This window comes from Pipra filicauda, unplaced genomic scaffold (genome assembly GCF_003945595.2).
Source record: "Pipra filicauda isolate LSUMZ 115617 unplaced genomic scaffold, ASM394559v2 scaffold188_size1440453_pilon, whole genome shotgun sequence".
In the NCBI taxonomy this organism is placed as follows: Eukaryota; Metazoa; Chordata; class Aves; order Passeriformes; family Pipridae; genus Pipra; species Pipra filicauda.
Window position 1 is genome coordinate 1,197,889 of NW_024104296.1, and position 13,753 is coordinate 1,211,641.

Here is a 13,753-nt window from a genome sequence, read left to right on the forward strand (position 1 = left end):
GGGAGGCAGTAAATAAACAAGTGATAACAGATATGGGCTGCTGAGGGTGTGTGCATGACTCTTCCCTACTGCTTGGAAAGGGGCTGTTACAGGGAGGGAAGAGCTGGGAAGGGGGAGCTCGGGGCAGGACAGAACGGGCTGCATGGAATGAGGAATATGACCAGAAAGGCACAAGAGCAACACTAAGCTCTCAGCGCTCGTGCCTCTCTGTCAGACCGCCTGTTTAATTTATTCCTATGTTTTTGGGAACTGCAATGAGTTGGGGCAGTGGCAGGGAAGGGAAAGGGAAGAGAGGACTCACCCTGCAAGATGTCTGGTGGTACTGACATCCTCTTCAGGCCCTGGCGGTGCCAGTCCTTGCTTTTCACTCGGCGTCTAATCGGGTTCTCTTGGTTGGCTGCTGGCTCCTGTGCAACCACCCCCATCTTCTTCTTGTCTGGCCAACTTGATGATTTTTCCAAGGGTGCATGTTTGGCCACTTCTTCCTTTGGCTGATGTTCCCCTCCTTCCAGCCTTTGCTTGACCCTCCTCTCACGTTCTGTTTTCTCTGTGACTGCCCGTGGAGCCTGGACGTGCTTTGTGTCCACACCGAAGATGCTTGACGGTTGCTCCCATGGCAGCTCCTCTTCCTGGCAGGTCGTTCTGGTGGTTGGTGGTGATGGAGGGCTAAGCTGGAGAAAGTGGATTGGGTTGGTGAATGCAAGCATTGGAAGGAGCTGTGCAGAGTCTCTGCTCTTGGAGTCTGTGGATGCTAACAAGCCTTCCAACGAGGGCCAATTAGGGTGGTCAGGTGAGGATTTTCCACTTTCTATATCCATGTGCTGGTCTGCTGTTTCAGGGCTGGTGTCAGAGCAGCCAACCAGCATTTCACTTCCAACAGCAGAAAAGCTTTTGGCCAACAAACTGACCCCTGAGTCATCGGAAGTCTCTGTATCGTGGGAACCTGAGTCACCGAGATCCCACTCCCCAGTTACTGGTACAAGGCCATCCTTCTCTGCTAGACTTTCTCCATCAGAAGCAGAGGCCACAGAGTTGGAATGGGACCCAGAGGCAGCAGTCTGGAGAGGATGGCTTATGGCAGGGTGAATGGCTCCTAACCTATTATGGTCCATAGCACAGTTGAGGTGTGGCCTGGAGTATGGTCCAGGAGCCAGTGGCTGGGAACATTCGGGGGCTGAAGGTGGGACAAGGTGATTTGCATTAAGTGCAGGGGCCTGAGCTTGAGTGGGCCTTTGGACATGGGAAGGAGGCTGAGGAAGCTGTTTGGCATCAGGCTCAGATACCAGAGGTAGGCTTGAGTGGGACACAGGGGACAGAGGTTGTTCTTCCTGGTTCACAGCAAGGACCGTATCTTCTTCAGAGGGCCAAGTTAGGGTGCTCAGGACACTGGAAATTCTGGATCCGAGCTCTTTTTGGTCTAAACTGCAGTCAGGCTGATCAAACAAAGGCATTTGTTGTGCTTTATGACCCACGTTTGCTCCTGTTTCTTTTCCCTGCATAATGGCACTTTTTTCGGGGGAGTTCTGCTGAATTGTCTCTGGGTGGTTCAGGGGAGTGGAAGTCCTTCCTGGTGTTTGGGATGGTTCCAGAGGCCCTGCAATGCTAACCACAGACCTCCTATCCCCAGGAAGGCTCTCTTCTAAAGGAGGAGAGCTCGTGTATATTACAGAGAAAGAAGATGGGCCACTAAGGTCTTCATGAAAACCTTCCTTGGAAGTAAGGATTTCATGGAAAGTCTTGGCCTCCCCTGGATCTGTACTCAGAGCAGCAGTTTGCCCTGGTGTTGGGTCCCACACTTGTGTGGGAGCAGCTTGGTTGGGTGGCTTCCCTGCAGAGTCTGGCAGCTCGTTTCGGCTGGTGCCAGGACAGTCCTGGGGGGTCACAGAGGCTGCTCTGGCACCCTCCTTCTGTGGGCCAGACGCTGAAGCCACTGAGGTGAGCTCTGAGGGCAAAGCTGGAATGAAGTCCGGAAGCTCAGCTTTTCCTGTAGCAGGATGAGAATCTCTGGGATCAGGTGGCTCCAAGTTATTAGTACCAGAGGAAGGGTGTGCTGGAACAGAAGCCTCTGAGTTCTCTGCACCAGAAGGTGCTGCCACTCCTCCATGGAGAGGTGCCTCTCTTTTATCAAACCTCTGGACAGCTTTTCCATGCCCATCACTGTGCTCGTTCTCCCTGCCCAGTCTTGTCTTATCATCCCAGTGAGCTTCTCCAAGATCCTGACCACCGATGGAAAAGCGGCCAGAGTCTTCTAGGTCTTCCGACTGGTCAGAGACACGGCATGTGTGTGGAGCTTCACCCCCTGGGTTCAGGTTATTCGAAGACAGAGAGCTGACAGCAGGTGCCTGACATCCAGAACCTGCTTCTGTGACACGAGCTTTCAGCAGCACATCTTCACCAGGATCCACAGAGACAGGTTCCCCAGGAGGAAATGCTGATCCCCTTTGCTCAGCTAAGGAAACATTCTCCAAACCACACATATCCACCTTATACCTGGGAACAGAAGGTATCTCTGACCCAAAAGCTGATGATAGAGCCTCTAGTTTGAGCTCTTCCTCCACTCTGAGCTCTTCCCTCTGCAATTGTTCCTGCCCATTTTGTTGCTTGTTTTTCTGATCTTTGGGCTCCAAAGATTTTCCGTCTTCTGGCAGATTCTGCTCTTTGCACTCTTTCTTCTCCTCTTCCTGCTGAAGTTCAGACGCTGCCTCCTCCTCTGCTGGCTCCTCATGCTGTGAAGCACTCACTTCCTCACTCCTTTTAGCAGTACTCTTTACTTGGAAGGCTCTCTCTGTTGAAGGGGCAGGTCTCCCCTCTGTTCTTCCATGATCATCTTCTAGATGAAGGCATTTGGAAGTAGGTGAGTTTTCTTTAGGAACCATTACTGTTCCCTGGTCTTTGACCATGCTGGCATTCCTTGTTTCACCAGTTATGTTTCCTTCTGCTTGTAGTGAACTTACTTGGCTGTCACATGTTAAGGTGGAAGACAACTGATGGGAAGAGAAAGACTCTGCATTCTCTTCCAAACTCTGGGGTGCTCTTAGGCTTTCCTTAACATCTTCAGAAGTGTAAGGTTTAGCTGTGTCTCCTACTGCTTCCTCTGATGTAGACTGTTCGTCAGGTGCTGGTGCCACCTTTTTGCTGCTTTGCTTCTGCTCTGCAGCACCATCAACCTCCTGCAGAGAATCCTTGGGGATGTTATCCAGAAATGGTTTGGCCTTATAATGTCCCTCTGAAACAGTTTTACACACCAAAAAGCACTTAGGTGTTTCTCTCTGAGAGGAAATGGCATCAGCCAAAGAAGATTTTGGTTGCTGGGCTTGAGAGTCTGAGCCAGGAAAAGCCAGTTCTGCCTGGCATTGAGAAAACTCAGTGCTGAGGTTCACAGCCTGCAGGATGGGGCTGCCAGGGGCCAGCTCATCCTGAACCGTGCTGTGAGAGGAAAAGTCCTGGATGCTTTCCAGGTCAGCTACCTCTAATTGCTTATGTTTCAGAGAATAATCTAGTCCACCCTCCTCTAAAGGCATTTCTCCTTCCCATTCTGAGAGTCCCTTTTCAGGCTCTGCATCCCCCTGCTCTTGTTCCAGTCCTGCTGGCACTTCTTGCATAGGGTTAGAGGGTCTGCCCAGCATCTCTGCTGCCTTCCCTGGAGCAGAAAGGCAGTCCTCGGGAGTGCTGAGCTCTGCTCCCTGTGCAGAGCTCGACGGGCTGGTGCTCATTTCGGCTGGTGTGTGAGTGGCATGGTGCTCTCCTCCAACTGCTGTAGAATCCCAAGCTTCCCCAGGGGTGCTGCTGGCTCCTGGGGGAGTGGTGCCTCCCTCACTTGTTTCTTCAAACTCCATCAGTGACACATCCTGCTAAACAGAAATGCATTTTTCTGTTACTACAACAGAATGATACAATCAATCTAATTCACTGGTTCTAGTGCAGCTGAGAAAAAAACCAAAACCCAACCCGCATACCTAGTGGGTGATAAGAGTTGGGAAACAAATACGAAGACTCAGAGTAGGCAAGCACCTGAGGTAAGCTTGCAGTATGAGTAACACCAAAATAAAACCATATTTTGGTTATAAAACCATAAAAATACCTCTAGTGTCTTTTTAGTTTTATGTGCAACTCCAGGAAGTGACTTTGGTCAGAGAGGAGAGATGCTGATCTCTGCCATGGCTGCAGTGCAACTTATGAAAGGTGAGTTATCTCAGACCCAAAAGGGGATACCAGAAGGCATTCAGAGAACAAGAAAATTATCAAAAATCTCCACTAAGTTTTGTGGGGCCTCTTCTAGTTGAGTCTTAAAAATCTGATTTCAACAGGGAAAGGCCTGTTCTTTGGAGCTGATGCCTCTTTACAGACCTCTGTGTATGTCTGTGCAACACAGGACCTTATTGCAAATCATCACAGAAACTGATTAACAAGACATAGGAATGTAACAATTTGATTAACAAATAACTAGGACATGACACAAGACACAAGATATTTGAAGGCTGTAAACCACATGGGTTGAGAGGAGTAACTCTGGTATGTGTGGACATATCTGCAGACCACAAAGAGAAACTACATCATCATTTATGGAAGGGGGGGGAAATGCCATCTCAGGGCTGCTGGACAGTTTCCCAAAGGATACAGTGGAATTTCCCATCCAGTATTGCATTTGAAGTTCAGACATGACAAAGCACTAGGGAATGTACATTTGGGATATGTCTGTGAAAAGAACGGAAGAATCTGATTCACCACTTTTATCTTTCTGCCTTCTACCTATGCCATGACCCACAATCCCTACCTGAAAAAACATGAGAAAGAGACAAACCCTCATGGAGGTTTCCCTTTTCTTCTACCTTTGGGACATATTCTCTAGTGTTCCAGCCTGTCTTCTCTATTCTCTATCCCCTGCTTATCAGAAATGGCCTACGGAGTGCTGCTTTGGGCTGCCTCCCATACACTGGGTCCCCTTGCACACATACCAGAGCTTGCAATTTAGCCCTGAAGGATCTGCTGCAATGTGCAGCCACAGCCAGACTTCCCCCTGAATAAAGCTTCAGTGTTCTCCTCCTTCACCCTATCTTAGAAGTGTTGAAGTTTCCAGACACAAATCCATAGTTCTGCATCTTTTGGTCAGAGAAACCATTCCACATTTCTTCAGGTAAAAGCCTGACAGCTGTTTAGTGACCAAAAAAAAGCCCCAATGCCTGGCTCTGCCATTCACAAAGCTCAGGCAAAAAAGAGGTTCTCATTCTTCCTCAAAACAGACAACCAAATCTGTATACTTTCTCACTCTCTGGCATTCCTAATTTCCATAAGTTTTAAGACTAACATTTTTGTCCAGAGTTTCACCTGCTGTTGTGGAGGGAGGGGGAATGTGTAACAATTTTAACTTGGGAGACTCAGAGATAAAGGAAATTCTCTGCATTGAAAGAGAAATCTTTGAGATCAACAGTGATTTCCTTGTGCTAGAGTGGCTCTGTAGTCATAAGTAACAACCTCTGATCCCACACAGAAAGTAAAAGCAGTAAGGGCATAATTACATCTGAACTAATTGTCCCAGTTAGCTCCATGGCCAGGGCACGCCTGGCCTGAAAGCTGTTTTAGCTTCTATTTTCCCTTACGTCAAGTGAAACAAAACATCTGCTCTGAAAGCAATGAGCACGTGCTCTGGAGACAGAACTGAAGCATTAGATACACCTTAATCACAGGGACTGTCATCACAGAATCATAAAATGGCTTGAATTGGAAGGGACCTTAAGGACGATCGCTTTCCACCCCCCCTGCCATGGGCAGGGTCATGTTCCACTATCCCAGGTTGCTCAGAGCCCCATCCAACCTGGCCTGGAACATACCCAGGGATGGGGCAGCCACAGCTTCTTCTCTGGGCAACCTGTGCCAGGGCCTCACCTCCCTCACAGGGAAGCATTTCTTCATAATAGCTAATCTAAATCTCTCCCTTTTTGGTTTAAAACCATTCCCCCTTGTCCTAACACTACCGACCCTGTAAAAAGTCACTCTCCTTCGTTTTTACAAGCCCCCTCAGGTACTGGAATGGGCTCTAAGGTCTCACCCAGAGCCTTCTCTTCTCCAGACTAAACAACCCCAACGCTTTAAAAAAAAAAAATTAGGAAAAAATTGAGTTAATTCATCAGTTAACTTTGTTCCTGCATGTTTTCTCTCATGTAATCTTTAATTTTTGTTTATATTGAAAATACAGTCCTTCTTGCAAAACCAGGCCAAAACTGGGATGTTTCCGCAATTTGGATTTTCCCCTTCCAAGTGGTGAGTAGTTGTAAATAGTTATAATTTCAACAAACAGTATATTTCAAAGACATATGTCCATTCAGGAAGTTCCCACAGGGCTTCCACCACATCTTACTGCTGTCAGCTGGTACTGAACTACTTGGGTGCTGCTAAACAGTCTGTTGAAACCCGTGGGAAGCTGTAGGACAGTCAGGAAGAATCTCCAGCACAGACACAAGAGGGTTTGGCAGAGCACAGATAGCAGCAGGGTCATAAATTTGTGAACGACCACCTTGTCCAAGGCAGGATCAACTTTAATGTCCCCAACAGGTACAATTAAATGTACCTCCTCCTTTAACAAAGGTTTCACAATGGCATCAGATCACTCTTGTGCTCCAATGCTCTCAGCATTCCTGGCTACCTCACCTGAGTCTCCCCTGCTACACAACCAGAAAAGTACCACTTGTCACGCCTAACAGAGACAGTTTCCAAAAACGGATTCCCCAGGAGCAGGGAGACTGTTTAGGGATTCAGGTAGTCTTGGACACAAGCTTATGGCTAAGGAAGGTCTACTACTACTAAAGACAGGATGGCTCATAAAGGCCTGAATAGTAAGACCCTCAAACTCGAGCCCACACTCTGTGAGGGGCAGAAGAAGTCTTGCTCACTCTGCTGATGTACACAACACCAAATATCCTCTTATTAAGCTTAAAAGCCCAGTTTCCACTTCCATGGCTCTGTTGCAAGGGATTTGGACAGGTGAAAGGACAAGTTTAAAGCTGCATTTGGAGCAGTTCCATGATAATACTGGGAGACAGGGTAGAGGGAGGTGCACGGCACATCAACACTGTAAGCTGCCAAGTGAGATTTGTCTCATCATATTACTGCCAGGTGTTTTGCACACCTCGGGGAGAGCAAGAGAGAAGCTTTGGGAAGTGAAGCAAGAGAAGGAGCAGGCAAACCTTCTGCAGAGACAGTGGGGGAGGAATTAAGCATCTAGTCAGGGAAACAGTTAAGCTCCTGCTTGAAGGCTGGGTGCACCATAGCGAAAGACACAGATGTCTGGAGTAAGGATTTCATGGAGATGGAAGAGGAAATAATAAAACAAGACTGACAGCACCTGCAGTCTATATACAAGAGCCCAGTAATTACCAGAAGAGAATGCCTACGGAGCTCTGCCATGTTATGCTCCTACTGCAGTCAGCTCCGTCAGAGGAGGGCCCAGGAGACCCCAGGGAGCTCAGCGAGCCACAGTAAACCTTCAATCAGCATTTTCAGTAGGGCCAATGACAGACAAGCATACATGAACCTATCTAGCAACTGCCAGCTTCTACCAGGCTACACCAGGTCTCACAGATACTTCACTGTTTCCACTTTTGGGGCTTTCTGATCTTTCACAGCTCTTTCTGGATGAGATGTTGAGCTTGCCATCATTCCCTCATGTGCTCTGTTTGTGAAATGAGGTGATCTGATGTGCCCTGTTGAGATAAAGCCTCCCAAGAGGGCCTGGAAACCCCAGACTTCAGCTCACAGGCATCTAACCTGTGAGTGACTCTGGGTGCACAAACCCACTGCAAGCTGGAATGACAGGAGAGAGCAGTTGGCCACATGCCAGCATGAAAACAAAGGGGCAATGCTTGGCCCTACTGCAGTCAGAAGCACAAAATTTGTGAGGGGAAGGGTGCAGAGAGTGGCCAGGTAAGCAGAACAGAAGTGAAAGCAGGAGTGAACAAAGCAATTCCTGCGATGATGCACACATCAATCCACGGCTTTCCCAGATTACAAAAGGCACCATGAATGTTGTACTTCCTTCCAGTGTGGGTTAATTCACCTGGACGGAGATGACAAACACTTCTGGTTTTAAATAGAAAGTATCTCACCTTCCCTCCCCCCTTCTCCAACAAACAAGAAAGGAGCAATAACAAGTGCTATCATGCACAGACAAGCCCTGCAACCAGCCAGGAAACAAGGCTGCACACAAGTGGAGCCCTGAGATCCTCCTCCTCCAAAACCGGGGAGAGCCGTAGTTTTCCCTCTGCCACCCTCGGCCTCCTCGCGTGGTGCCGGGAGCCGCCCGGCCGCCCTCTGCCCCCACTCCCCATCCTGCTCCCCATCCTGCTCCCCTGCCGCAGGCACCAGGGCAGCCCACACGCCCAGGCTGCTGCAAACATGCTCCCAGCACAGAAAATCCTGCCCTGTGACGCCAGGATGAGCCAGGGACACTCCGCATCCGCTGGGCAGCTGCTCGGTGCATCCCGAGCTCTTCTCCATGGATCTCCTTTATTGCCTCAAGGCAGCAGTGAGCCTCTGTCCATGAGAAGGCCCTTCACGACAACCTCTGGGTGGCATGGGCAAGGACACTGATATTAAAACAAAGGCTTTCCCAAGTAGTCAATCGTTTGAGCATATCCTTGCTGGCACAGCCACAGCTTGGTGTGGAAATGCCAGTGCCAGCTTTAAGTGCTGCAGCTGAGGTGGGAAAGAGCTCCATGTTGGCTCTAACACCCACCCAAAGCGCAAAAAGGCCACCCTGAGCCTCTTCCTGCTGTTTCAGCTTAGCTTAACCATCTCCTTCATGCAGTTCATGTACACTTTAAAAGGAGTTGAAAGAGGGGAGATACTAGGAACAAATTTTTTACTGTGAGGATGGTGAGGCATAGGAACAGGCTGCCGGGGGAGGCTGTGGATGACCCATTCCTGGAAGTGCTCAAGGCCAGGTTGGATGAGAGTCTGAGCAACCTGGTCTAGTGGGAGGTGACCCTACCCATGGCAGGGGGATTGGAACTAGGTGATACTTTAAGGTCCCTTCCAACCACTTAACATTCTATGATTCTATGAGTTGGATCACTGGGGAGCAGCTCAGAGCCAGCCTGTCTCCTACAAAATCCAGAGTTCAGTGTGCAGGAGAGCACCCTCTCTCCCAGGAGGCCATGCATTATTTCAGTTTGGTGAGAAACCCAGAAAAGGGGTCGGAGCAACTGTGCTGAGACAAAACTTGCCACAAGCCTGAATTTTTATTTTGACACAGCTACTCTGGCCATGTTTAGGTCAGGTTTCTCAGCTGGATGTTTCCTCCATATGAGAGATGCCCTCTGCAAAGAAACAGTCCCCGGTCTTCACGCACCACCCTGGGCTGCTCTATCACTGTACAACCCATCGAGGGAGGTGAAGGAGTGGGGTCAAAACTCTTGAGCTCAGGAAGAGATTACACAGGGCACTGGAGATAAGAATGAAGGAGGGAAATAATGTTACATGGAGTCAGCTTTGGACTGCAGAAGGACTCTGGAGAGCAGAAGGAGCTTGCTAAAGGAAGGGATGTATAGAGTAAGAAAGGCGATCTAAAAGGCGTGTGCCCAAATAATGTAGAGTCTTCTACTGTAGAACCAGGAGCTGCTTCAAGTGTCTTAGGCAGGAAAGAACAAAACAAACCTGCCAATAGCACCCAGTCTCCTGGAAAATGCATCTGAGCTGCTACTGAAGCTTGAGGAAAGCAAATGAGACCTCCTGGTCACATCAGTGCAGTTTGCCCGAGTTTTAACACACCCAGTAGCATCTCACCAGCTTTCACTCAAGATACACGGAGCCTATTAATTATCTAATGACTTACTAATTGGGGGAAAAAAAATTAAGGATAACTTTTCTACATTTAAGTAAATTATAATATTTAATGCTAACAAAAAATAGTCAAAGAAACTCATTTTGGGTAGAACAAAATTTCACCTTGGAAATTGCTACTGAACATCTGGCAAACAGCGAGTGAAGAACGTGGCTTGGATTGCACATTGCACTTTCCAGAGATGCAATAAAAGTGACTCATTCTTAAGATAAAATGGGGTGACCTGTATAGCAAAAAAACCCAGTTCACTCTAAGCAGAGCTTAAGTTTATATTCATAGAAGTAATAAGTGAGTCTTGATATTCTGCAGTAGTCTTCTAGATATTCTGCATACTTTCTAGTACGAGAGTAAACAAGAACAGTGTATGGTTCTCACTGCTTGAGCTTGGTAGAAAGACTATTGACACCACTAGGTGGATAGCACAATTCCCACAGGGAAAGCAATGTACTGAGTCACTGCAAGTTGCTCCATGCAGGTCTCTCTGCAAACCCTGGGGATGGAGAGACAACTGACAGAAACATCTGGGGCACAAAAGGACTTCCCAAATAACTTTCCTACTTTTTTATGCAGTTGTGGGTGCCAGCAACATGCTGTACACATTCCTAGATGGCATGTTTGCTACAAAGTCGAGGAGTTCCCAGTTCCTCTCTTAGCAGAATGATTCAGGACCTGCATGAGAGAGACTCTCCAGTCAGAAGCAGAAATCTCACAGTCTCTCACTACACTATAGAAGCATGAGCCAGAATCCCACGCTGCTGTTTTTGAGTCTCAGATTAAAGAATGCTAATGTTTGCATCAAACCATTTTGACAGATGCAAATGCCATTAAAACATCAAAGGACTTGGAAACGCACTTGAAAGCCTGGCCTTGCCCAGACTGCACAGTGGAACCATTGCTGAGCACAGCTGTTGTCACGTTACCTGTACCCAGTGAACCTACAGATAACGAGGGACAATATTCAGCAAGCTGAACTGGGACAAACTGTCCTCCCCTGCACAGAGGGCCTCTGAAGTTACCCACCTGATTTTCTTGGCAAACACGTAATATAACCTCTTTCACAGCCAACCTCGGAAACAGTAAGATTTCTGGTAGCTGTCAGAGCCCCACAGGACAGATGATAAAGCTGCAGATGATGCAACCAAAAAAATTCCTAAAATACCCACAAAACTGCACTCATATATCATACCATGCTGGTGACAGCACATTGTCATCAGCCATAACAGCAGCAGAACCTGTGCCATGGCTTCAATATTGTACTATCAACTGGAGAGAACAGTAAAAAAAAGAATGATGTCAGCATACCAAGAGATAGCAACAACAACAAAATCACACACACATTTGTCCTCATACGTGCCTTCAGAATGCATCTTTTCAGCCTTAGCTGAACACCCCATAGTGTTTTTAATTATGACTCCAGTAACGAGGTTTTAAAAAAGTTATGCTATTTGTATCATAATCAAAAATACCTGGCAATACTGTAAGAGTGATGGAGCTTTGTACTGAAAACTGCAGCTAAAGTAGAGAAAAAGAAGTCCATTCAAAAAGGATGTGTGTGGGGAAAACAGATTTTGGTACAACCCTCCCCTAACCCAGCTTTTCAGGGAACAAACCATTCTTTCTTGGAAGTTTAATTGGTGCCCTCAGATTGAAGAAGCTACGAGCACAATGGGACAAATTTGCTATTGGAAGCAAAAAGTATTAGATATAAATGAAATGTTTTAAGCAATGTAAATGTGGGAAAGCACCAGAGGGGACCCCTTCCCTCTCCCCCGTGGAAAAATAGCTTCACACACCCAAAGCCACAGGAATTGTGTGGGTGCTGAATAGGAAGGTACTAATGCAAACACAAGGAAAACTTGTTGTTACTCACGGTCCAACACTTGCATGGCCAACTAGTATAGATTTATTGTGCACATCCCAATATTTTCCGTTTTTCACATAGTCCCTCTCCCTGGAATCATGTGCTTATGTGAGAATTTTGGCTTACAATTCAGAAAAATGGATGTATGGCCTTTAAGGGGTGAGGAACAGGCTTGAAAAACTAAATATGATTCAAAAATTAGACCTCGCTGTCTAGGTTTATCTTAATTTTTAATGTTAAGCCTGAATTTGTTGACTAAGGAGAGGAAGGGCAACTCCTCCCTTCCCTCTCTGCCTTATCCCGGGTTCTCAGCAGTTTGAACTGATGACAGTGCAGAGTATTTAGGCTTGATGCAGTGAGCTACATGAGCTACCAGAAACTAAAAAACTAGCAGCAAAATATACTGTGATGTAACTGGGTTAACAAAGATGAATAATTGAATTTGCAGGCCCAATTTAGGTATTTGCAGATATTCTGCAAAGTCCATTTGTTTATGCTCCACTCCGTAAAAAAAAAAAAAAAAATAGAGCTCCTTCACCTCCTTCTATTGCTGACTGTAGAAATTATCCAACACCACCTGGAATCAGGTCTTAATAAATTTTCATTAACTCTTGATGTGGCACTCTGAAATCCAGAACAGACTAACTTAGGTTAGTCTTAGGTTGCTGCCATCATCTCTCTCATGCCAGTGCACATGTGAGCCATGCCAGGGAGTTGTCTAGGCAAAAAAACAACCCAGGAGCAGAGTGACGTGAGCAGCATAAAGGTGTGACACGGGAGAAAAAAATAAATAAATAAAGGTAAACATGACAGTTCCCTGCAGTAGCTGCATATAGAATCATAGAACGGCCTGGACTGGAAGGGACATTAAAGATCACCTCGTTCCAACCCCCCTGCCATGGGCAGGGACACCTTCCACTAGACCAGGTTGCTCAGAGTCCCATCCAACCTGGCCTTGGACACTTCCAGGGATGGGACATCAACAGCTTCTCTGGGAAACCTGTGCCAGGGCCTCACCATCCTCACAGGGAAGAATTTCTTCCTAATAGCCAATCTAAACCTGCTCTCTGTCACTTTGAAGCCATTGCCCCTTGTTCTGTCACTCCAGGCCTTTGTAAATAGTCTCTTTCTATCTTTCTTGTAGCCCCTTCAGGTACTGGAAGGGCACATTTAGGTCACCCTGAAGCCTTTTGTTTTCCAGCTGAACAATCCCAACTCTCCCAGCCTTTCCTCACAGCAGAGCTGCTCCATCCCTCTGATCATCTTGGTGCCTCCTCTGGACTTGCTCCAACAGCTCCATGTCCTTCCTGTGCTGGGGACCCTGGAGCAGATGTACAACCTGTGGCAACAACTGCAAGGAGTGGACAAGAACTGGGGGCTGGGCAATGGGTTGGCAAGCAGGGAAGCAGAAACCTGGACTTGGACCTAAGTTATTGTGAAACCACACCCAGGATCTGCAAGTAAGTCCCTGACACTCCAGCGTGGGTGTCTCTCCACATGTGACTGCCAAGCACCTCAGTCACAGGAGCAGATGCTCCCTCAGCAGCCCACACAGAACAGGAGCGGCACAGCAGGGAAATTCTACACTCCTGTCCCTCTGCTGGAAACATGTCTGCTCCCCTTCCAGCTGAGAAGGGGGCACTAGGGGAAGCAGGATATTCAAATCAAATTTACAAACATTTCCAAAGCCCTTACTTTTATGGTTTAATGTTTCCTTGTCTCGTTATTGCCACTGACTCTATCATTCCCATGAACCCAAAGACAGCCTTCTCTCTTCAGCAAAGGACTGGGTCTCAGAGGATGTTCCATGGCAGACAGCCCCTGTGAACAACTCTGAAAACAAGTAGCAACATGAAGGAGATCCTAGGGAAAGCCCTGGAAACCTCCTGAAACCCTCTGCAAAGTCTAACATGGAAACACTCCAAATGGAAGGGGAGGGGAAGACATTCTTATGACCTTGTCTTTCAGAATGAGCTGTGAAAAGATGTATAAATCAGGGGTTTAAATGGTGTAACTGATATACATCAATCTTATGAAATGCTTTTTATAACTAGCTT

The 13,753-nt window shown here is 47.3% G+C and overlaps 1 protein-coding gene across 4 annotated transcripts in view; it reads right to left on the reverse strand.

Annotated features, from left to right (window-relative positions):
* ARHGEF5 (Rho guanine nucleotide exchange factor 5) overlaps positions 1-13,753 on the reverse strand; it is a 36,568-nt gene that overhangs the window by 12,988 nt on the left and 9,827 nt on the right. For 2 of the 4 annotated variants that reach the window (XM_027733244.2, XM_027733241.2), the window contains exon 2: positions 302-3,851. In XM_027733244.2, the coding sequence (XP_027589045.1) occupies positions 302-3,836 (3,535 nt within the window). In that variant the 5' untranslated portion in view covers positions 3,837-3,851. Of the gene's footprint in view, positions 1-301; positions 3,852-13,391; positions 13,398-13,753 lie in introns of those variants that run through there. The other 2 variants (XM_039380171.1, XM_027733245.2) reach the window with 2 other exon arrangements.